General features: G+C 40.4%; 1 protein-coding gene across 1 annotated transcript; it reads right to left on the minus strand.

The window, feature by feature from the left end:
- Positions 1 to 2,785: 2,785 nt before the first annotated feature.
- GTF2H3 (general transcription factor IIH subunit 3) lies at positions 2,786 to 22,378 on the minus strand. The gene is made up of 13 exons (XM_052654861.1): positions 22,325 to 22,378; positions 18,721 to 18,800; positions 14,673 to 14,779; positions 14,079 to 14,242; positions 10,880 to 10,942; positions 9,608 to 9,637; positions 9,411 to 9,439; positions 6,979 to 7,053; positions 5,793 to 5,846; positions 3,801 to 3,869; positions 3,264 to 3,399; positions 2,948 to 2,984; positions 2,786 to 2,855 (listed from the first exon to the last, which is right to left on the minus strand). The coding sequence occupies exons 1-13, from the start codon at positions 22,335 to 22,337 to the stop codon at positions 2,786 to 2,788; spliced, it is 927 nt and encodes a 308-aa protein (XP_052510821.1). The 5' UTR covers positions 22,338 to 22,378.
- Between the last annotated feature and the right edge of the window lie 114 nt (positions 22,379 to 22,492).

Genomic DNA, 22,492 nt, shown 5'->3' on the forward strand with positions numbered 1-22,492 from the left:
GCCTGGGGGCTCGCCGGGCCTGCACAACAGGGCTGCGCCCGCCTTAGAAGACTGGAAGCGCGGGGACTCGGAAGCACTGCCCGGGTGGCCTGGCCGCCACCATCTTGTCAAGCGAACGCCTGGAGCTATGGCAACCACCAATTGGCCGCCGGTCTGACGAAAGGCGAGCCGTGATTGGACCAATCACGAGCCGAGAGAGCCCGCCCTCAAACCCATCCGCGGCAGCCTAGCCCTGCCACAGGCCTTAGGTCCTTCTAGCGGCATCACTCCATGTAAAGTATCACGAAAAAGTAGGAGTCCGCGTCTAGTTTAAAACCCCGAGTTTCTCCAACATGGAGTTAATTCAGTCATTCTGGAGTTAATGCAAATGCGAGGCCGCAGGCACTGGGTTCTAAACAAGCAACTTTTAAACTTGATTTTTTATGAGAATTTGGGGGGAGGGACAAAAAGGGGGTGAAGTTGCAGCGCTGTAATTGTTCTGTTGTATTGTTTTTATTATTCTCCGTTTTTCAGAGGTTTTGTCTGTTTCTACCACACAGAGTGAGACAGTGAAGGATAGGGAAGCCTGGCGTGCTGCAGTCCGCGGGGTTGCAGAGTGGGACAGGAGTTAGCGACTGAACAACCACCACATAGAGCTCTCAGATCTCTGAAAGTAGGTCTTCTCAAACTACACACACGAAGTTTTAGCACCATTAGAACAGATGCAAAATTACCAAAATTCTGCCTGGGAAAAAAAAAATTCATTTTTCTTATGTCAGCAGCCTCAAAGGATCGCAAGCGTTATCATAGCTCAGTGACTTAAAGGTGCAGGGTCTGAGGTTGGACTGCATGGTTTGAATTTCACCTTCCTTTATGTTAAGTGATCTTAGGAAAGTCACTTAACCTCTCTAAACTTAGGTTTCCTCAGCTTTATTTCCCCCCCCCCCCTCATCTTTAAAGGAGGTAATAGTCTCTCCCAAATAGGGTTGTGTGAGAAGTGAGGCAACACACCTAATAAGCTTAGCCTAATGCCTGATGTACAGTAAGTACTCAATAAATGTTCACTCATTTTGTTAGCTATTAGATGAGTGGTAAACCAATTCACGGGCAGAATCCATGTACGGTGCATAAAAAATCTTCTATTAAAAACTTCATACCAATCTATAGTTGTATAGTATTTGTAACAATATTTTTGTGTATAGTTTTAGCAAGATTGAAATTAAAGTTCTTCAGAGTTGAATAAAAAATTGACATGTGAACAAACCCAGTTAAAAAGTACACAGTTGAAGATGAATGAGCATGAAATAACCAATAAGAAGAAATAACTCAGGGAAATATGAAATTTTTAATTATTTTATTATAAAAATTTATACAAAATAAACCATAAACACAACAGCTAAAATTTAAACAGAATTAAGACAGCTCATAAAACATTTCAAATGAAAAAGTAGTAACAAAAACCTTATAAGCTTGTTTGAATTTAGTCATCTTTAGATATATGATGCTTTATTTCCTAGCCTTAAAAATAGTGATCTCCATTACACTTAGGCTGTGAAACATTAAATATTATTTTAAAAAGACATTCTTAAACTCAGAGATTAACAAATACTTGGAAAGTGACCTGATCACCAAAATCTTCATGTATCTGTTAACAAAATTGTAAATCCAGAATATAAAACCTACCTGAAATAATCTAACCAAATACCAAATTATTTAAATATTTGAGATAATTTTTGAGATGGTATCAAAAGAAAATTAAAATCTTATTTATATATAATGTTGTATACACATATAGGTTTCTGTCAGTATATTTTCTAAAAACAAATCAAACTGGCCACCATTCTTGAAAACCCTTCCTACACTATGCTGGAATTTATAAGGACTTTTAGTAACTTCCAGGTTACATAGAAAAATAAGTTGTTTACTGTTGAAATTACAAATAATTTTTCTTTTGAAATGATACAAGTTTTCAGTATTAAGCCCAAAGTTTCCAAAGAACCATTCTCCAGTATTAACGCTTTGTCCCTCCTCTAAAAAGGAATGAATTCTATGTGGGGAAACACTTAGCTTGAAAGAATCCATTCTCCCGAAGAAACTCCCCTTGTGAACCCAGACTTTGGCTTTCACAAATAAGCTCTTCACACAACTGGTTTTGAAAAAACAGTTCCTTCCTGACTACTGTACTCGCTTTCCATACTCGTTTAAAATCAGATTTTGGAGATACTCAGTGACAAACTCTCATTTAGGTAACTGTTCAAACATGTGCTGTCAGACAAAAGAATAAATACCTGATTATAAATGGAGCTAAATCTCAATTGAGAAAATAAGGATTTTATGAATACTGTTGAAGCTAAGTGTTGACTCAAGTAAGATGTTCTATCTTGATTGATGCCATTACTCCATAAATAGTCACTTTTTTCCAGAACTGGGTCCAAATTTCATGTTGTACATTTCACAGTAAGGACCCAGACTTGGGTAGGTTCTGATACCTTCCATCAGTCAGGACAGACTGTCTTTGACAAATGATCATCTCATTTAAAAAAAAAAGTCTCAAATTTGTGCTTTCTTCCCCCATTTCTGGACAAAAACCAGCCAGAAAAGACTTTAGGGTATATTGCATAGAATGACTCCCTCAAATAAATCAGCCCCCCAGAAGCACAGGATAAGGATGATGTTTCACAATATTTCCTGTAAGAAAGCTCATTATCTTACACACATCTCTATTTTTTTCAGAGCCTCCCTAACAAAGATTCTGCCATATAATTTCTATAACCAGCCTTAAGTGATAGGGAAATGATTTTTATTATCATGAGGACATTTTCAGTTTCTTTTTCTTGGCCTTCAGTACAGGAGGCAGAGAAATCTTAAAGGCTGTCCTGAAATAATACACAGAAAAAAATAAAACATTTTTTAGTGCTCTAAATCTCTGGTAAGTGGGAGCCAGCCACATAACCCCAAAGATACTTACTCGCATGTGGTACAGATTGGGCTGAAATTGCAGAATACTGTACATTGAAACAAACAAAAAAAACACCAGGATGATTTAGAAGCAACACAGTTGAAGATATCTTCTGCACACTCCCCTCCAACATAGAAAAACTGAGTATGGACTCAGTCCTCAGTAAGGACTTCCCTGGTGGTCTAAGAGTTAAGACTCCACTTCCACTGCAGGGGGCACGTATTCAATCCCTGGTCAGTTAGCTAAGGTTCCACACGCCACACAGTGCTCCCTGGCCCCCACCAAAGAAAGACGTTAAAAAGAAAAACTCAGTACACGAACTTACTTGACAAGCACACAGAACAGACGTAGCCGATTTCAATGAGATTTCGATGACAGAAGCAAGCAGCCCGGTAGTCAACATGAACTGGGGGTGGGAGGATTAACTGAGACCTCTGATCTTGATCAGGAAGAAAAACCCACTATATGAAACAAACAAATAAACAAAAAATGACCACGAAATTTTTATTTAAAACACAGGGGAAAACAACCAGAAGCCAAGATATAGATATTAGACATCAGCCAGTAAACACTGAGAATACTAAACTGGATTTCCCTTGAATGTCTGTTGAGAAATGTCTATTTTTCATTCCACAATTACTGAACACCTCCACACACAGGCACTGTGCTGTAAACAGTCATACAACATTCTACATAGAACTTACACGGTCCAAAGACTACTGGAAGCTGGAATTCCCTAAGTCACCCCTCTACTCCTTTCTTCCAGTTACTAGGCATCATCCGTCTTGTTCCCATTCATTCCCCAGGAAACAAGGGTCTCTCTTGACTCAAGGCATTAGGTTCTCTGTTGACGTTTCCTTACCAGGAGATACTGCAGAAGGGAAGGCATCTGGGGCACCTTCAAGTACAGTCCCCCTGTGATGTCACAAGCCTGTAAGACACACAAAGGACTCACTGCCACATGTGCACTAGCTTTTACAGACAGAGGTCATTCTCACCACCAACTCTTCAGGTCTACAACATAGCAAATTAAAAGGGCGTCTCTTCCAAGAGTGAGGGAGGACTCGAAACTTGCAGCCACCTCTCCAGATGTTCAAACAGCTTGTGTCTTCCCCTTGGTCCATGCCCTTTCACCCTTGGAAGCCTGCAGTTATAAGACATTGCAAGTCCTTTTTCCTGTTTGTTTGCTGGTGGTAAATTTTTATTCCTGCCATGCTTATTCACTCTCATTATATTTTCCAGTTAACAGTTTGAGATGTAATTCACACACTATAAAAGCTATCCTTTTAACGTGTACGATTTACTAATTTTTAGAATATTCACAGCTGTGCAACTGTCCCTGCTATCTGGTTGCAGAACATCTTATCACCCTACATCCCCATTAACAGTCACTCCTTTCCCCTGGCAACCACCAATCTGCTTTCTGTCTCCATGGACTTGCCTATTCTGGACACTTTGTATCAACAGAATCAGACAAGCTATGTCCTTTTATGACTGGCTTCTTTCACCTAGCATAAAGTTTTCAAGGTACATTCATATTGTAGTCTTGTAGCATGTATCAGTACTTCAATTCCTTTTTATGACCAAATAATATTCCACCACATGGACAGACCACAGTTTGTTTATCCGTTCATCCACTGATAGGCATTTGAGTTGTTTGCACTTCCAGGTTATTACGAATAGCACAACTGTGAATATTCATGGACAGTATTTTGTGTGGACATGTTTTCATTGAGTAAATATTTAAGAATGGAATTGCAGACTCAACTGGTAATTCTATGTTTAACTTTCTGAGGGAGTTTCAGATCGTTTTCCAAAGAGGCTGTACCACTTCACATTCCAATAAACACCATGCATCTACCATCAAGCTTAAGAAACAGGACAATCCTAGAACTTTTGAGGCTGGTGTACTTTCTGATTGTAACCCTCTTCCCCAGTCAATCCCCAGCAGTAACCTAAACTCAAAGTTTTCTGTAATTTTATGCTTTTAACTGATCTTTTAGGAAATAATGTTCCTTGTGATCAAAAAACATTTATCAAAAGTTTAGTATTGTCTTCAGTCTTATTTCCAGTTTTCTGGTTTTCCTTTTCCTTTTTAGTTAAAGTAAAACTCATTTTCATGTTTTGATTAAAAGTAACATCTAACAGTGCCATCCAAGAGAAACATAATATAAGCAACTTACATAATTTTTAATTTTTTAGCCACATAAAACAGAACAATGAAGAGATAAAGTTTTAGTAGCATCTTTTATATAACTCAATATATTCAAAGCATTATCATTTTAACATGTAACCAGTATAAGAATCATTAATGAGATATTATACATTGTTTTTCATCCTAAGTCTTTGAAATTCAGTCTGTATACTCACATACTTCTCAATTCAGATCAGACTCTTTTCAAGAGCTCAACAGTCATATGGCTACCATTAAGGACAGCACAGATCTGGATCCTATTTTTATAAAATGCTCTGCTTAGTGATCTACTCTTCCATCTGTATGTATAGAGCAATCATGCTGGTCACCTAACATTAACAATAACCTCGGGATGAAAGGATTTGAACAGATTTTTCTTTTTTTTTTTTTTTTTTACTCTTTTTAAAAATACTTTTCTGTGCTGCTTGAATTCATTCTAATGAGTGAATTATAATACTTTTACAAAGTCAATCAAATGATTATGTAGACTATAAATAAGAATTTCAAAGGAACCAGAGAGATGCTGGTGCTCTAATCTAAAGTATCATAAGGGATAATCCCTAAAGCTGTGTGAAGACTGGTGGGTGAGAGGCATTTATCACAGGTAACAGAACTCACTATGCTTTCAGAACCACCATCAAGCATTCATTTAAAATATACCTGTTGGAGGAGTCCTGAATCAGAGTCTAACACGCAGGCATCGATCAAAATATTCTGAAATGGACATTTCAAAAAATATTAACAGGAATAGTGAAGACTACCTTATAGTGAGAACCTACTATATGCCAGACTCTATTCTTAAAACGACTCATTTAATATGCATGGTTACACTGCAAGTAGATATCTGATGTGCATTTTACACTGAAACACCCAGGCCTTGGCTGGGTGGTGGTCACAGAGCCAAGGGCAAACAATGCTGTCACCCCCAACCTGCCTGTCCCCGAAGTCCATGGCCTTTTCACTATATCATGCTGCCACTCCAAGACGGAAAACTTTACAGGTGACTATAGCAGCATTTTAGGTTAAAACGGAAGTTTGTTTTTTTTTAAAGTTTTTTGGCCATACCACCACAGCATGCAGGATCTTAGTCTCCTGACCAAGTATCAAACCTATATCCCATGCCATAGAAGCATGGAGCCCTAACCACTGGACCATCAGGGATATCCCAAAACTGAAGTGTTGTTTATTTTTTAAGCTGAAGTTTTAAGAAAGTTTTTTTTCAACATGTCAAAGAAGAAAATGTATTAATGATAACTCATCTGAACACTTGAGTTATTTACAAATATTTATTGTTGTTGTTTAGTTGCTAAGTTGTGTCCCACTCTTTTGCGACCCCATGGACTGTAGCCCACCAGGTTCCTCTGTCTGTAGGATTTCCCAGGCAAGAATACTGGAGTGGGTTGCCATTTCCTTCTCCTGGGGATCTTCCTGAGCCAGGGATTGAACCCGCATCTCTGCATTGGCAGGAGGGTTCTTTACCACTGTGCTACCTAAAACCTCCCTAAAGCAGAAAGACAAAAGAAATTGAGGCCACACATGCAGCAAACTGTTACAAAACTCAGGATTCTTAGCCTGAAGTCTAAGGATGGGCTAAACAGGGCTGTAACTATACATGTAGTTATAAACAAAAGTGAGTTTGAGTGCATATTCTTCTGGGGATCCACTAGATTCTCAAGGGTGCAGGACTCAAAATAGAAAAATGACTAGTACAAAACATGGATTCCAGATTCCCAATCCCTTAGTAAGTATTCAGTCAGACTATTTCTTTAAGCAGGCCATTCAAACAGTAAAATTAACTCCTTCATTATGAAAGCAATATTCTTTAAAAAGGCGGCTCTCGATTCACCTGCTTCTGTGCTGCAAAGATGACATTCATGAAGTTCATATACTGCAATGCACTGTCTTCTGCAGCCTTAATCACCTAAAAATCATATGCGTGTTAATACCTTTCAGCCACATTCTAGTACTCTTACTCAAATGTCAACACAGTATACAACAAACTACAGTCAATGTCATCTTTCTAATTTATCTTTGTAGTTATTAAAAATATCCCCCAAATCCTATCATTCAAGAGATAATCCTTCTTAATGGTTTTTAAAGAGCGTCTATGTGGACATGTATATACATTCACATCCAACAGACACAGACACACACACACCCAGGATGATACCCTAGTATTCTGCAACCTGGTTTTGCAGTCCCCAATATCTGGGGGAAACAACCTTATGTCAATAAATATGAGTGTATATCATCCTTCATGCTGAGTTCCTAGGTTTTGACTATTTAACCAATTACCTACAGAAGACATTTAAGCAGTTTCCACATCTCAGTTTTTTTTTCAAACCTCAATTTTAGACAATGCTCTGATGAATACACCCATCTACCCTTTGCACAACTGACTGGCTCCTAAGATAACCAGTGGGATTACTAAGTGTCTGCACATTTCATTTTGATACATATTACTGACCTGCCTTTGAGAAAAGCTGTACTAATTTACCCTCTCATGGGCGACACAAGAGAAGAACCACTAGTAGGGCTGCCATGTTTCCAAACGCTACCTGGTCCTTTGCATTTCCTCTTCTGCAGACTGCTCACGTTTCCCACCTGTTCCTTTGGAGTCAACCCTGACTTTTAAAAATTAATTTACAAAAGCTCTTTTTTTATTTTAGAAATATTACATTAATCCTGTCATGTAGTTATGTTGAAAACACATTTTCCTAATAGATTTTTTCTTTTCCCATCCTTGCTTTGGGGGTTTTATTTTTTTGAGGTCTTAAGCTTCCTTTTAAAGTTTTACATCATGCTTAGGAAGATACTCACCAACTGAAGATGATAAACACATATTTCCTTCCAGCACTTTTATGACTCGAATTTTTACACTGACATGTTTGATCATTACTAGAATGTGCTTAGGGGTAAGCAGTGAGATCTAGCTTTGTGTTCCTCCTGATGGCCAACCAACTGGCCCAGTATCTTTTACTGAATAATCTACTTCCTTCCCATACATTTGAAGTGTTTCATTTATCTTGTGTCAAACCCCACTATGTACCCCTTATCTGTTTGTATACTACTGTACCAGAACCACACTGTTACTGTAGCTTTAAATGTGTCTGAATGCCCAAAGGAGTGTGAATAAAGAAGAACAAAGAGCACTGCTCCCCACCCAGTTCTCCAAGGGTTAAATGGGAACCCACTGCAGCTGCCCACCGACCGCGCACCCTGAAAGGAGTCCAGGATGAAAGGCAGGATGAGGCACTCAGTAACAGGCCCTTAGACAGTCAGATGGGTATCTCAGGAAGAATTTCAACAACCCCAGATTCCTGCCTCTTTGTAGGCAAGAACTGAAAAAATAGAAAAGCAATAAAATCACTAACTTGAGATATCTGTTCTTTGTGATTAGCAGTCATCTTTTACCAAGAGGTATGCTTGACTGTGTGAATTTCCTAGCCAAAAAAAAAAAAAAACCCACAAAAACCGGTCTCTCCTCTACCTCTTTGGGACAGTTTCTTGACAGCTGAGTGGCTGTCTCCTGAGCTATAATGCTCATAAAACCCTGAATAAAACTTAAACTCACAACAGAGTAATATTGTGTGTTTTTAAGTCAACTGGAGCAAGTGCCTGCTTACTATTCTTTCAGAAAGCTCCTGGCTATTCCCACTGATTTATTCTTTTAGGTAAACTCTTATTGACTTTTTTAAATCCCCCCACTCTGCCAGGAAAAAAAAAATCTGATTAATATTCTGAGATTGCACTTGAACTTACAGTTTAACCTTAGACAAACTGACATTCAAGAATAAAATATGGCTCTCCACAAACTATCGTTTACCAGTGGGGAAGAGGGAAGAGGAGATGGGCAACACAGTGGTAGAGATTTAAGAGGTATAAACTATTACAGACAAAAAAAGCTACAAGGATATATTACACAACATGGGAAATATAGTCAATATTTTTATAACTATAAATGGAATATAACCTTTAAAAAACTGCATATCACTACATTATATACCTGTAACTATATAATATTGTAGATCAATTATACATCAATAAAAATAACTGAAAACATTAAAAAAGAAAAAAATATGGTTCTTTTTCTTCAATACTTTTATGTCTCTAAGAATTTCAGTTTTTCATCATAATCAACTTTACACATCACTAGTTAATTAACTCTGGAATCTTAATATTTATTGCTTCTATTATAAATGGGTCTTATTTCTCAGTCTGTTTTCTAACTGGCTCTGGCTAGTATAAAAATATAGTACAGATTTCTTTTAATCTTACCAATATCCTTGATTTCATTTCCTGATTATCTATAAAGAGATAAAAACAGATTACAACTGAATCTCACTGAACATTTTATATATAAAGTTTTCTCACCAATTTTAAAACAGTCCCTCAAAGTTACAGTAGTAAAATAAGAATTACAGTCTCAAAAAAAAAAAACAACTACAGTCTCATAGAAGATTGCAGGCTCTCACCTTTAACTTCCTTGTTCATTCTATGAATGTCTTGTTTTCTTAGAATTAAGGAATTTAAAAATATTGTTTCATAAACAATAACAGTAAACAGAACAAATAAATTCAAATCATAGTTAAATAAATTCAGCATCCACCTACCTGAAAAAAAGGAAAAGCTCCATGACTCACAATAAACACACAAAAGAGATTGGGAGCTTCCAATTACTGACTTTGCAATCAAGTGGGTTTTGCAACCTGACCGAAATATGATTATTCTCCAAGAAAATTAAAATTAATAGATTTGCTTGTTCTACGGCTATCTATCATGTCCTAGATGTGAATACTGGCACAAGTAAATCAATACACCAACCAAATGAGATGACGAATTTGTAAACCATACACAGACAATCAGACACCCCCAGTCACAGTCTGGGAACGGAGGGATCACTCGATACTGTACAAAACAAATTAAATTACATAAGACTGAAAAAAATGTCACACAAACAGATTATCAACATGCTTATAAAGGTGGGCAAAATAACTAGTTCTCCTGGGGAGAACCAGCTGCTCATTTAATAAGTCCCAGGGTCAGTAAAAGTCTTTTAAAATCAAACACTGTTTCTAACTTGAGAGAAGGAAAAAAAAGTTTTAATCTGTCTAATAATAAACAGAGAAACATCCTGAAGAACAATTCATTGTGAGCTCTTAAGACATACTGGAGAAAGTAGAGTTTTCTCATTCTTACAGCTTCTCCTAAAAACATGTTAAAGCATTTTTATTATCTTCTGCTTTAGAATACGCATGCCTTCCAGTAATGTGGGCATCCATGGTTCTAAGAAATATCACAAGCTAAGGTATCTTTATTAAAGGAAAACACAAAACAAACTTCTGAATGATTAAAACACCAAGGATACAGCAGGGGTTCCCTGGTGGTCCAGTGGTTAAGAATCCACCTTGCAATGCAAGGGACACTGGTTCGATCCCTGGTCTGAGAAGATCCCACATGCTGCGGGGCAACTGAGCCCGTGTTGCCACAGCTAATGAGCCTATACTCTGGAGCCCTTGAGCTGAGACTGCTGAGCCCACGTGCTGCAACCACTGAAGCCTGCGCGCCCTAGAGCCCAAGCTCCACAGCGAGAGAAGCCACGGCAGTGAGAAGCCAGAGCACCGAAGTGCAGAGTAGCCCCCGCTCGCCACAGCTAGAGAAAGCCCCCAGGCAGCAACAAAGACCCAGCACAACCAAACATAAAATAAATAAACACATATTAAAAAAGGAAAAAAAACCAAGGATACAGCAAAGAGCTTTGGCAAGGGATCCTGCCAGCAGAGTCTCTGTGTGTTGACCCTCTATGTCACCTGTAAATAACAAAAAGCATTAAAAAGAGAATATTTATGTACTTTCTTGAACCAAAATCATTTTTAAACCAAAGCATTCATATTCATGAAGGAAATCAGATAACATTTTCAAAACTGGGTTTATAAACACAGATAAGTAATTGTTAAACATTTTCTCAATTTAAAATACCCTGGTGGTTGGGGGCTGAATGGGGAGCAATGAGGGGTGGTTGTTTAACGAGTATAAATTTTAAGTTTGGGATGATGAAAAAGTTCTTGAAATGGATAGTTTTGATGTTTGCCCAACAGTGTGAATGTACTTTATGCTATTGACCTGTACCTTGAAAAATGGTTAAAATGGTAAGTTTTGTTATAAAAATAGATACTAAAAAGTATCCTAGTGTTACTGGGGAAGGTTCTGGTTTCTCAATGATCTGAGTAGTACAAAAGTCTGCGAGTGACCGAGGGCAGCCTGCACAGAGGTCCCTGGCTAGGCTCTGAGCCTTTCCTATCACCTCTTCCTTCCCACTGCCCCGGGAAAGCTGGACCAGTGAAAAGAGGACTGGAGCAATTGCCCTGGCTGTGGGAAGTAGGGACAAAGTTCACAGCTTATCTGGAGACTTGAGTAAAAAAAAACAACAACAAAAAATCACTCATAAAAATCAAAATTCTAAACATCCAGTTCAACAAGGTGGGAGTCCAGATTAATACCCTGTAGGAACAGGGCTTGAAACTGGTCCAGGAGTGCTGATGCCCCATGAGGAGGTCAGACCGGGAAAGGTCTGGACCACTGTACTGAGAAGTTGGGCCTTTACGCTGGAGGCCAGTGGTTTCCAAAATCTGATTCTAGAACCCACTGGAGGAACATCACCTGGAAACTTAAGAAAAATACAAATTCTTGGGTCCTCCCTGGTGCGGTGCTGTGCTATGCTCAGTCGAGTCTGACCCTTTGAGACCCTATGCAGTGTAGCCCAACAGGCTCCTCTACCACGCAAGTCTTCAGGCAAGAAGACTGGAGTGAGTTGCCATTTCATACTTCAGGGGACGTTCCTGACCCAGGGATCGAACCTGGGTCTCGGTCTCCTGCATTGGCAGACAGTTTCTTTACCGTGTGAGCCACCATCCAAAGCACTCGACCCTCCCTAGACCCACTGAATCGGAAATGATGAAGTGGGGTCCAGTATTTCATGTTATTGGGGTGTAACTTACAGATCTCAAAATTCACTCTTTTTAAGTGCACAAGTCAATGATTTCCAGTAAATTTCTAGAGTTGAAATCATCACCATGATCCAACTGTAGGACATTTCCATCACTCCAAAAGATCACTTAGGCCCATTCCCAGTCCCTTCCTGCTCCCCCTCAGTCCCAAGAGAAATCACTGGTCCACTGTCTCTAGAGTTGCCTTTTCCCTACCAGTGATTTGGACAAAGGAGACAGTTTAAAACCACTGCCTGCAGGCAATAGGGAATTAGCAAAAGTCTTTGAGGCAGGGAATACTAATTCTGATTTTTAGAATGATAACTCTAGAGGGCTGAGCGGAAGGACTTGAATGGGGAAAGAAGGAGAAAGAAGCTGTTATAATGATTCAACCGGGGCAACTGTGCCCGAAGAGGGTCATTTGGTTTGTACCTGCAAGTGTGCTCAGTCAGTCACGCCCAACTCTTTGTGACCCCATGGACCACAGCCCACCGGCTCCTCTGTCCATGGGATCTATAGGCAAGAATACTGGAGCGGGTTGCCATCTCCTTCTCCAGGGGATCTTCCTGACCCAGGTTTTGAACCCGTGTCTCTTTTGTCTCTTGCATTACAAGGCAGATTCTTTAACAACTGTGCCACCTGGGAAGCCCCAGCTGGGGGATATTTTAGCATCCAATTGGTTGAGGCCAGGGATGCTGCTAAGTGTCCTCCAAAGGGCTTCCCTGGTGGCTAAGATGGTAAAGAACCCACCTGCAATGCAGAAGACCTGCATTCGATCCCTGGCTGGGAAGCTCCCCTGGAGAAGGGAATGGCAATCTGCTTCAGTATTCTTGTTTGGAGAATTCCATGAACAAGAGGAGCCTGGGGGCTACAGTCGATGGAGGCGCGAAGAGTGGGACATGACTGAGCAACTAACTCTTATCTTCCAAAGCACAGGAAACACCCCCAACAAAGAATTCCCCCACCCAAGATGTCAGCGGTCCCACGGTTGAGCTATATGGCAGGTAATAAGGGGTCAGACTTTGGAGGTACTTCTGAGACTAAAGTAATAGGATTTTATAGATGATTAGATGTTGGTTTAGAAGGAAGCAGTCAAAATGAAAGCTTTTGGAAAAGCAGGTGGATGGGGGTGACAAAAATGAAGTGGTGGTGTAATTGAGGGGAAAGAAAATGAAACTAGTCTCGGGCTTATTAATGAGGCTGAGGGACACTTCAGTGGGGACATGTGCAGTGTGAAAGAAAGGCTGGATTAGAGACAAAGACTGGGAAGTGTTCATACACAAATGACAATTAATGGGGAGGTTGGACGAGAACATACAGAGGAAGAAAAACATGGTGTGGAATTAAAAAAAAAAAGTTTTTAAAGAAATAAAATGATAGACTTCCCTGCTAGGAATCTGCCTGCCAATGCAGGGGACACTGGTTCAATCCCTGGTCTGGGAAGATTCCACATGCCTCAGGGCAACTAAGCCAGTGTGCCACAAGTACTGAAGCCCACGGGCCCTAGACCCTGTGTTCCGCAACAGGAGAAGCCACCACAATGAGAAGCCTGCTCACTGCAACTAGAGAAAGGCCTGAGTGCAGTGACAAAGACCCAGCACGGCTAAAAATAAATGAACAAAATCAATATTTTTAAAAAGTGAAGAAACAAGATGAAGGGAAAGTCAAAAATGGAAGAAAGAATGGTCTGAGAAAGAGGAAAAATGGGTCAAAACAGGCTATCCTCAGACACTAGAGTGTTTCAAGTGGAGGCTGGTGACCAGTGTCCATGCTGCAGAGGTCAGGCAAGCATCACACAGGCTTTTGTGGGCATGATTTTTAAAAAGAGAGAGAGAGAAAAGAAATTAAGTAAATAATATCAAGAATCTCAAACTTTTGGACTCAAAACCTCACGGACTTCCACATTCAACTCCATCTGCAAATAGCAATAATGGGAGGAAGAAAAGCTGAAAGCAATTACTTTTGGTCATTAGATCTTTGATCTCTTCAGCGATAACTTCATTTGCTGCTGTCAACAACTCGTATTTTCCATCTTTACTTCCTGAGGGAGTAAATTCAGAAGGGTTTCCTGGGTCTCCAAAGAAGTCTCCAAGTCTGCCGTTCTTTCCAGGGTATAAGAATCGACTGAAATAGAAAAACAGACAAAAAACCCCCTAGTTATACCAGGCCTCAGTGCCCTCACTAAACATCAAAATAAAATTCAGCAGAGATAACAAAGACCACACCAATTCCAGAATCTCAAGAGTCCATCATAAACTTCAGTTTTACAAAATGTATGAAACAGGCAAATTGGCAAACATGAGTCTACCACCATGGAATGTTTTGATGATTCCACTGTTTTCTTAAAAAATGAGAGAAATAAAGAAGGTACTCAGTTACAGCCTCTTGAAACGCTTTCCGGTGGTTCTCACTCTTCAGATGACAACTGAAGAGAATTCCTACCAAATTCTAATTTACTACCAGTTTATTATTTGAGGTATGTTTATCTACCCCAGTAATATCTCATCTCAGGGTCCTTAAGCACTGAGCAGGAAGAGTAATCACAATGTCATACCTTTCCTGAATGTGACTTGCTATCACTGCAAGTTTGTTGGAACGATTCATGAACAAATGAGAATTTCCCAGCACCATCACGGCATCAATGCATTTTGACAGAGTAAACTGTTGAAACAGAGAAGACAAAAGAATCTAAAACAGCTACCCAAAATCACTATGTCAGATAATTATTCACGCTAAAAATCTGCTCTGGAGTTCCCTTCTCCAAGGTCATAAGCAAAAACATTGGAAAGGCATAGTTTTCTGATTCTGAACAGCAGAGACTTGCCCATTTCTGACTTGCTTAGAAAAACAACACATGGCAGGTCAGGTCTCATGGAAGAGAGCAAAAGGAAGGAAGAGCTACTACTGCGGGATGGGATGGAACTGGGGAAGCGGGAGGAGAGACGGTCATTTTTTATAAACACGATGATTGATTTGTGCTCCAGTTGACCTAGACCAAATTTAGTCAGTAGAATCAATCTTTACTAATGCTAGTTATCAAGAATCGTCCTTTCTTTCTCCTCCCATAAAGAACTGTCTACCAGGTACAATTTTATCCTCCCCAATAATCAAAACTGTCTAATTTGAAATAGAAACTCAAGAAAGACTAAAATTCCAACTGAGACAAGAAATCACACGCAAAGACATCCATTTTCACTGTTATTGTTCCAGCTGTTATACTGTTAATCAATACAACTTATTTGTTCATAAATAAATGTATTCATAGCAAAAATATGGATCATCAAATCTGAAAAAGAAACTATAGTTTTCCAATTTTACTTATGAGACCACTTCCTCATCAGTACAATATTCCACAAATGTTTTTTGTATAACACTCAGGGAATAGTAAACATGTCACATCTTCTGTGATAAAATTACTAGCCAACTATTGCTACACATAGAATAGATAATACATATTGATTAAATGGGTAATTGTAAAGTCTTTCAATTAATTCATTCACTAAATATGCTAAGAACCTATTATGTGCCATGTGAAGACCCTTTTTTTTCATGGAATTTACATTCTGACAAGTATTAATATTACTAAAGAAAGAAATACTTTAAGCAGAAAACAAAACCGATAAATTTCACTCACTCTATTTCTTAAAATGTACAACAAACCTATTAAAATTTCTACACACAACAAAAAACAACTAAACCAAAATGAAAGGCAAATTACAAACTGGAAAACTGCAAGACACGAAAGACAATGAGTTAACGTTTTAACAAAAAGAGTGTTCACAATCCAGTTAAAAAAGAAGGGTCACCCAAAGAGGAAAGTGGGAAACTCCCCCAGAGGAAAACACAAAGGAGGAATACAAAGGGCCATTAGATATACTAAAAGAAGACTCAGAGAGTTTTTGGTGCATCATACTGGCAAAAGATAAAATAAGGAAACAGAGCATCTTGTGTTAGTACCAAAAAAAGAAAGGAATCCTCATATACCACGGATGAGAGTTCAAAGTAAGACAGTCTTCCTGGAGAGTATGATAATATGTAGTGATATGCTGGACCAGCCACACAATGGAATTCTACTCAGCAATAACAAGAAATGAACTACTGATCCATGTAGCAACATGGACAAATGTCAAAGTAACTATGCTGAGTAAAAATAACAGACCAGTAGACCAAACAAGAAAAAACCCAATAACAAAAACCAACTATATATACTGTTTGATTCCAGGTATGCTGCTGCTGCTGCTGCTGCTGCTGCTAAGTCGCTTCAGTCGTGTCCAACTCTGTGAGACCCCATAGACAGCAGCCCACCAGGCTCCCCCGTCCCTGGGATTATCCAGGCAAGAACACTGGAGTGGGTTGCCACTTCCTTCTCCAATGCATGAAAGTGAAAAGTGAAAGTGAAGTCACTCAGTCGTGTCCAACTCTTAGTGACCCCATGGACTGCAGCCTACCAGGCTCCTCCATCCATGGGATTTTCCAGGCAAGAGTACTAGGGTGGGGTGCCATTACCTTCTCCATGATTCCAGGTATATACATACCTTAAAAATGCAAATGAATCTATAGTGATATTAGGCAGATAAGTGGCTACCTCCAGGAGGGAACAGGGAGAGATGGGTGAGAGAAATTCAAAGGAATATGAAGAAACTCTGAGAGTGATGGATTTATGTGTTTTTGTTTTGTTTTGTTCTTTTGGATACGTCGATCCGCTTACAGGATCTTAGTTCTCCAAACAAGGATGAAAGCCAGGCCACAGCAGTGAAAGCACTGAGTCCTAACCACTGGACTCTCAGGGAACTCCCATGGATCTGTATTTCATCATTTTGATTGTGGTGATAATTTCATGAATGCATACATACATGAAGACATAACACTTTCAATATGTGCAGCTCACCGTACATCAACTTGATAAAGTTACGATCAAGTACATAACTTGTTCTTAATGGTGAGAACATGTCTAATTTAAGAATTTAATTAAGAACATGTCCAATTTAAGAATTTAAAAATTGGACGTAACATTTTTATATGAATTTCATCAAAGAAAATATACAGATAGCTAGTAAGCTTATGAACAAAAGACTCGACATCATTAGTCATTAGGGAAATGCAAATTAAAACCACAATGAGGTACCACCACTTACCCTAGAATGACTATAATCAAAATGACACATGACACTTTCCTGGCGGTCCAGTGGTTAAGAATCCACCTGCCAATGTAGGGGACGTGGGTTCAGTCCCTGGTCCGGGAAGACTCCACATGCCATAGAGCAACTAAGCAATGTGCCACAACTACTGTGCCTGCGGGCTGCAACTACTGAAGCCTGTGCGCCCTAACGCTGGCATTCCACAATAAGACAAGCCCACACACTGCAACTAGAGAGGAGGCCCCGCTCACCAAGACCAGAGAAAGCTGCATGCAGCCACAAGGCCCAGCAGAGCCAAAAATAAAAAATTAAGGAAAGTAATTAATTTTTAAAAAAAGGATAGGAATTTCCCTAGCAGCCCAGTAAAGACGCCACACTTCCACTGCAAGGGGCATGGGTTTGATCCCTGGCTGGGGAACTGAGATCCCACATGCTCTGGGTCATGGCCAAATAAACAAATTAATTAAATAAATAAAACAGCCTAGTCCCAGGTTCTCTTAAAAAATAATAAAAGAAAAAAGCTACCATCAAAAGCTACATACTATAGGATCTATTTATGGAACAAAATTATAGACCTGGAGAACATATTATTAGATTAGTACCAGGGACTAGAAAGTTGCCAACAACCATAGAGAGAGCACCGGGGAGCTCCTTGGGATAGAACAGCTTTGTGTCTCGATTGTGGTGGCAGTTACACAAATCTCACGTGTGCTAAGATTGCAAGAACTAAACATACACACACAGGTGCACGCAAAACTCTTGTTATCTGAATAAGGTCTGGAGATTGTACTGATGTCAATGTCCTGGTTTTGCTCTTTGTACTGCAGTTACAGAAGATGTTAGTACTGGGGGAAGCTGGAGCCAGAGCACACAGACCTCTCTGTACCAGTCTTAATTTCCTGTGATTCCATAACTATTTCAAAATACAAAGTATTAAAAAAAAAAGACTATATATTATATGGAATCAGTATATGAAATGTCCAGAAAAAGCAACAGAGAGACGGAAACCAGATGAGTGGTTGCCTACAACTCGGGGGAGGGCTTCCCAGGTGGCTCAGTGGTAAAGAAACACCTGCCAATGCAGAAGATGTGGGTTCAATCCCTGGGTCATGAAGCTCCTCTGAAGAAAGAAATGGCAACCCACTCCAGCATTCCTGCCTGAGAAATCCCACAGACAGAAGAGCCTGGTGGGCTACAGTCCATGGGGTCGCAAAGAGTTGGGCATGACTTGGTGACTAAACAACAATAACAGCTAGGGCGTAGAAGCAGTGACCAACTGCAAACAAGCACGAGGGAACCTTCTGGAAATAGAAGTTATATAAAATGGAATTGTAGTAAAAACACTGAATTATACATTATAATGGGTGAATTTTACGGTATGAAATTATACCTTAATAAAAAAGCAATATACACATATACTCAGTCAAATCAGAACTATCCAAAAGCCTTCCCAAGCAGCCTTACCTGAGACTCCTTTAATGCTTGCTTTCCCCACCAAATAGGGTTGGTATCAACTATGATAACTAGAAGATTCAATTCATCTTCTGCAAATATTAACAACAACAAAAAATTAGCCTCATAAAAGTGAAACAAAGCTAACATTTCCAAATTGTAAATTAAATCCAAAGCAAGCACCACTACATGCCTTTCTATGTATATAAGCTACCATCATAAAAGGAACACAAGATCAAGTTTTTTTTAGACTTAAAGCTCTGGAGGCCCTTAGTGAGCTCTTGCTTGCCTTCTGCACATTGACACCTCTCATGCACTGCAATAGCCACCTCCAGCCTTTTTGGCACCAGGGACAGGTTTCATGGAAGACAATTTTTTCCACAGGTTGTGTGTGTGTGTGGGGGGGGGTGATGGTTCATTCCAGGATGACTCAAGAGCACTACATTTACTGTTCACTTTATTTCTATTATTGTTACATTAGCTATACCTCAGATCATCAGGCATTAGGTCCCAGAGGTTGGGGACCCCTGCAGTAGACTATGAACACTGTGCAGTGGGACTTTTGTCTCTTCTGTCACTGTTTGTTCTCTGCTCTGAACACAATGCCTAGCATGGGGTGGATGCTCAATAAACATTTTATGACCCCAAAGATACATGCATCACAGATGTCTGGTCAAGGACAGAGGGCACTGATGGACCAGCACTAAGAATCACTAGCAGAATTTCAGGCATGGGGTAGGGCTGAGTGGAGAGAGATTTAAAGGGAGACGCAGAAATCAGTCTGGCTCCAGGTACATCAAATCACCTTCCAGCAAGGCCAATTACAATTAGTAACCAATCTTTAAAAGGTAAAAACCAGAGTGAAAAGCAATGGCTGTGTAAAGACTTTATTGTGAAAAAAATTAAGCTACTCTCTACAAAGTGAAAGGCACAACAAAACAGGCTAACACATTAATTAATTCAACAAACACTTACACTGAATTACCAGTGTTAGGTGTTGGGGATACTGGATGCAAGCCCTCAGGGAGACTATATTCTGAGGTGACAGACATATGAACCAGTAAGCATACACTGTTATAAAAAACCCAGGATGCTCATTTAATAGCAGAAAGCAGCAATGCCTTGTTTATATACCCATATCCTATTTACTCTCCAAGGTCCCAAACCTTGCTACCTCCTTATTCAACAACAAGTCCTGGCTCCCTCATCTCAGAAGATGGCTCCCCCATCTCAGAAGAGAGGAAATGTCAGCCTTTCTGTGTCAGACCTCGCACATGTAATCCTATCTTCCTGTCCCATTGCTGACAGCTCAGAAAGGGACTTAATGCTATCTTTCACTTGTTGTTGTTGAGTCCGACTAAGTTGTGTCTGACTCTTGTGTGACCCCCATGGACTGTAAGCTGCTAGGCTCCTCTCTCCATGGGATACTCCAGGCAAGAACACTGGAATGGGTAGCCATTCCCTTCTACAGGGAATCTTCCTGACCCAGAGATTGAACCCATGTCTCCTGCATTGGCAGGCGGGTTCTTTACCAATGAGACACCAGGGAAGCTATCTTTCACCAATTATAAGATGTACTCCCTCCTGTTTTTTTTTCAACATTTGAGAGTTGCTGAACTCAGGAAGGTACCTACCATTATGACTGATCACATTTTTTCTCTTAGTGATCTATCAAATAAAGTAAAAGCATATTTCATAATCATATTGTCTTAGATCAGATGAAATATGGTATTCCTATTTTGCAAGAGAAAGTAACTTTCTCTAAGTCACATGGCCTGCTAACAAGTGGCAAAGCTAACACCCAGCTCTGAAGACAGATCTGCTTGACTCTAAAGACCGTGGCTAAAAATGACACAGATGAACCTACTTGCAGGGCAAGAAGAGACACAGACATAGAGAAGGTACATGTGGACACAGTTGGGGGGGACGAATTGGGAGATTAGGACTGACATATATGCACTACCATGTGTAAAACACATAGCTAGTGGGAAGCTGCTGTTTAGCACAGGGAGCTAAGTGCAGTGCTCTGTGATGACCTAGATGGGGGCTGGGGGTGGGAGGGAGGGAGATCCACGAAGGAGGAGATATCTGTATACAGATAGCTGATTCACTCTATGCTGTTGTACAGCAGAAACTAACACAACATTGCAAAGCAATTATACTCCAACAAAAAAACTGAAATAAACACTGTGGCTTTTCAATGCCCTATTGCCTCCTTCTGACCACCCACAGTGCTGTCTCTCTTCTGATGACAGGACACACGACCTCATTTTACACTTAGCTGTGCTTCTGATCTCTCTTCCCCACTCAGCCCTCTTAATCGTGGACTTCTTAGAGAATCAGGAATGTTGTGTAAATCACAGAACAAAGTGTTTAGCACAGAAGAGTCACTTAATAACTGTCTCTCCCACAGGCCCTCACTCCTCTGCCCAAAAGTCTTTGGCCTTATATCTCCATCAGGTTCCACTCCCCAATTCTCAGAACCATACATTCCTTGCTACTATCAAGCCTGAGAAAAACAAAGCGTCACCTGTCAGGAGAGGTGTGAATCCATACACATGGAATGTCCCTGTGGCTTTCTTTCTTTGGGTCTCTACCTCCTCGTTTGTAGACAGGGGCCATACCAGATCTGCCTCCTTCATAGAGTTGTGATATTAAAACAGAAAAATGATGCATGGACAATTGTTACTGCCCCTGAAAGGACCTATTTCTATTCTTGCTCTCCACAGTCCATTTCCCACACAGCAGTCAAAGTAATCTTTTAAGATAGTAAATCAGGGAATTCCCTGGCAGCCCAGTGGTTAGGATTCAATGCTTCCATTGCAAGAGGCCATGGGTTGGATCCCTGGTCAGGGAACTAAGATCTCGCAAAGAAAAAAAAAAGTCGTAAATCAGTAATACTTTCTTGTTAGGAGCCCTAAAACGGCTTGTATTACACTTAAAATAGAGATCTGGTCCCAGAAGGGACCTGCACCTGGCTAGCTAGCTTTCTGATCTCATCCCTCTATCCCACCCTGCTCCCACCACCCTGGCCTCTTTTTCCTCCCTTTAAGACATCAAGCTTCGTAACTGGTAGTTTAACGTATAAACGAAAGTCTCCACCCTCCTCAACCCGCAGGTGTCCCCTTTCCGTCTTCCCATTGCAATGTATTGGCTCAATTTGTCACAAGGCCTTCACAGAGCCTTTATAAAGTCACTCAAGTTTTAGTCTGAATATCACTAGTCTTCCCTGGACCCATATCGAAAGCAGCTCCTCCTGTTTCATCCCTGAATCGCAATCGACACCATCATCACTTTATACTGTCGTCACAGCTCTTGTCACCCTTCTAAATTATTTTTTACTTACTTGCCTACTGTCTGTCTCGCTCACTAGACTGTACCCTTCGCTAGTCTGTCATATTCTCTATGTATCTCCCAGGGCATGAAATAACGCCTGGCACACTAAGAGGCTCTCCAAAAATATTTACTGAATGAATGAACGAATGAATACATTTGCTACTCCTTTAAAGAACAAACAGGCTCCACCCAGCCCCCAAAATGCAGTCCATTTGGTAGGTCATCGCCGGGCAAAGTCTGCTTAGTCCCGGGGTCCGGCTCCCGCCGGCGCGGCCCTCACCGTCTGAGACCATGGCGACCAGAGTCCCTGGGCGAACAGCCACTTGCAAGCAAGCCGACCTACAGAAGAGTACAAACCTCGACTTCCGGCGCCGCCGAGTGACGTAAGAGACGGCGTGGCTCAGGCCGCGCGCCTTACCCACAGCCCCGCCCCCAAAGCGCCGGAAGT

Source organism: Budorcas taxicolor, chromosome 17 (assembly GCF_023091745.1).
Source record: "Budorcas taxicolor isolate Tak-1 chromosome 17, Takin1.1, whole genome shotgun sequence".
Classification (NCBI taxonomy): domain Eukaryota; kingdom Metazoa; phylum Chordata; class Mammalia; order Artiodactyla; family Bovidae; genus Budorcas; species Budorcas taxicolor.

Excerpts from the sequence above, each read along its gene's own strand:
- GTF2H3 (XM_052654861.1), bottom strand. Across the intron at positions 14,243-14,672 it reads GCAAGTCACATTCAGGAAAG|TCGATTCTTATACCCTGGAA; the intron begins GTATGACATTGT and ends TTTCTATTTCAG. Across the intron at positions 9,440-9,607 it reads AATGAACAAGGAAGTTAAAG|ATAATCAGGAAATGAAATCA; the intron begins GTGAGAGCCTGC and ends ATCTCTTTATAG.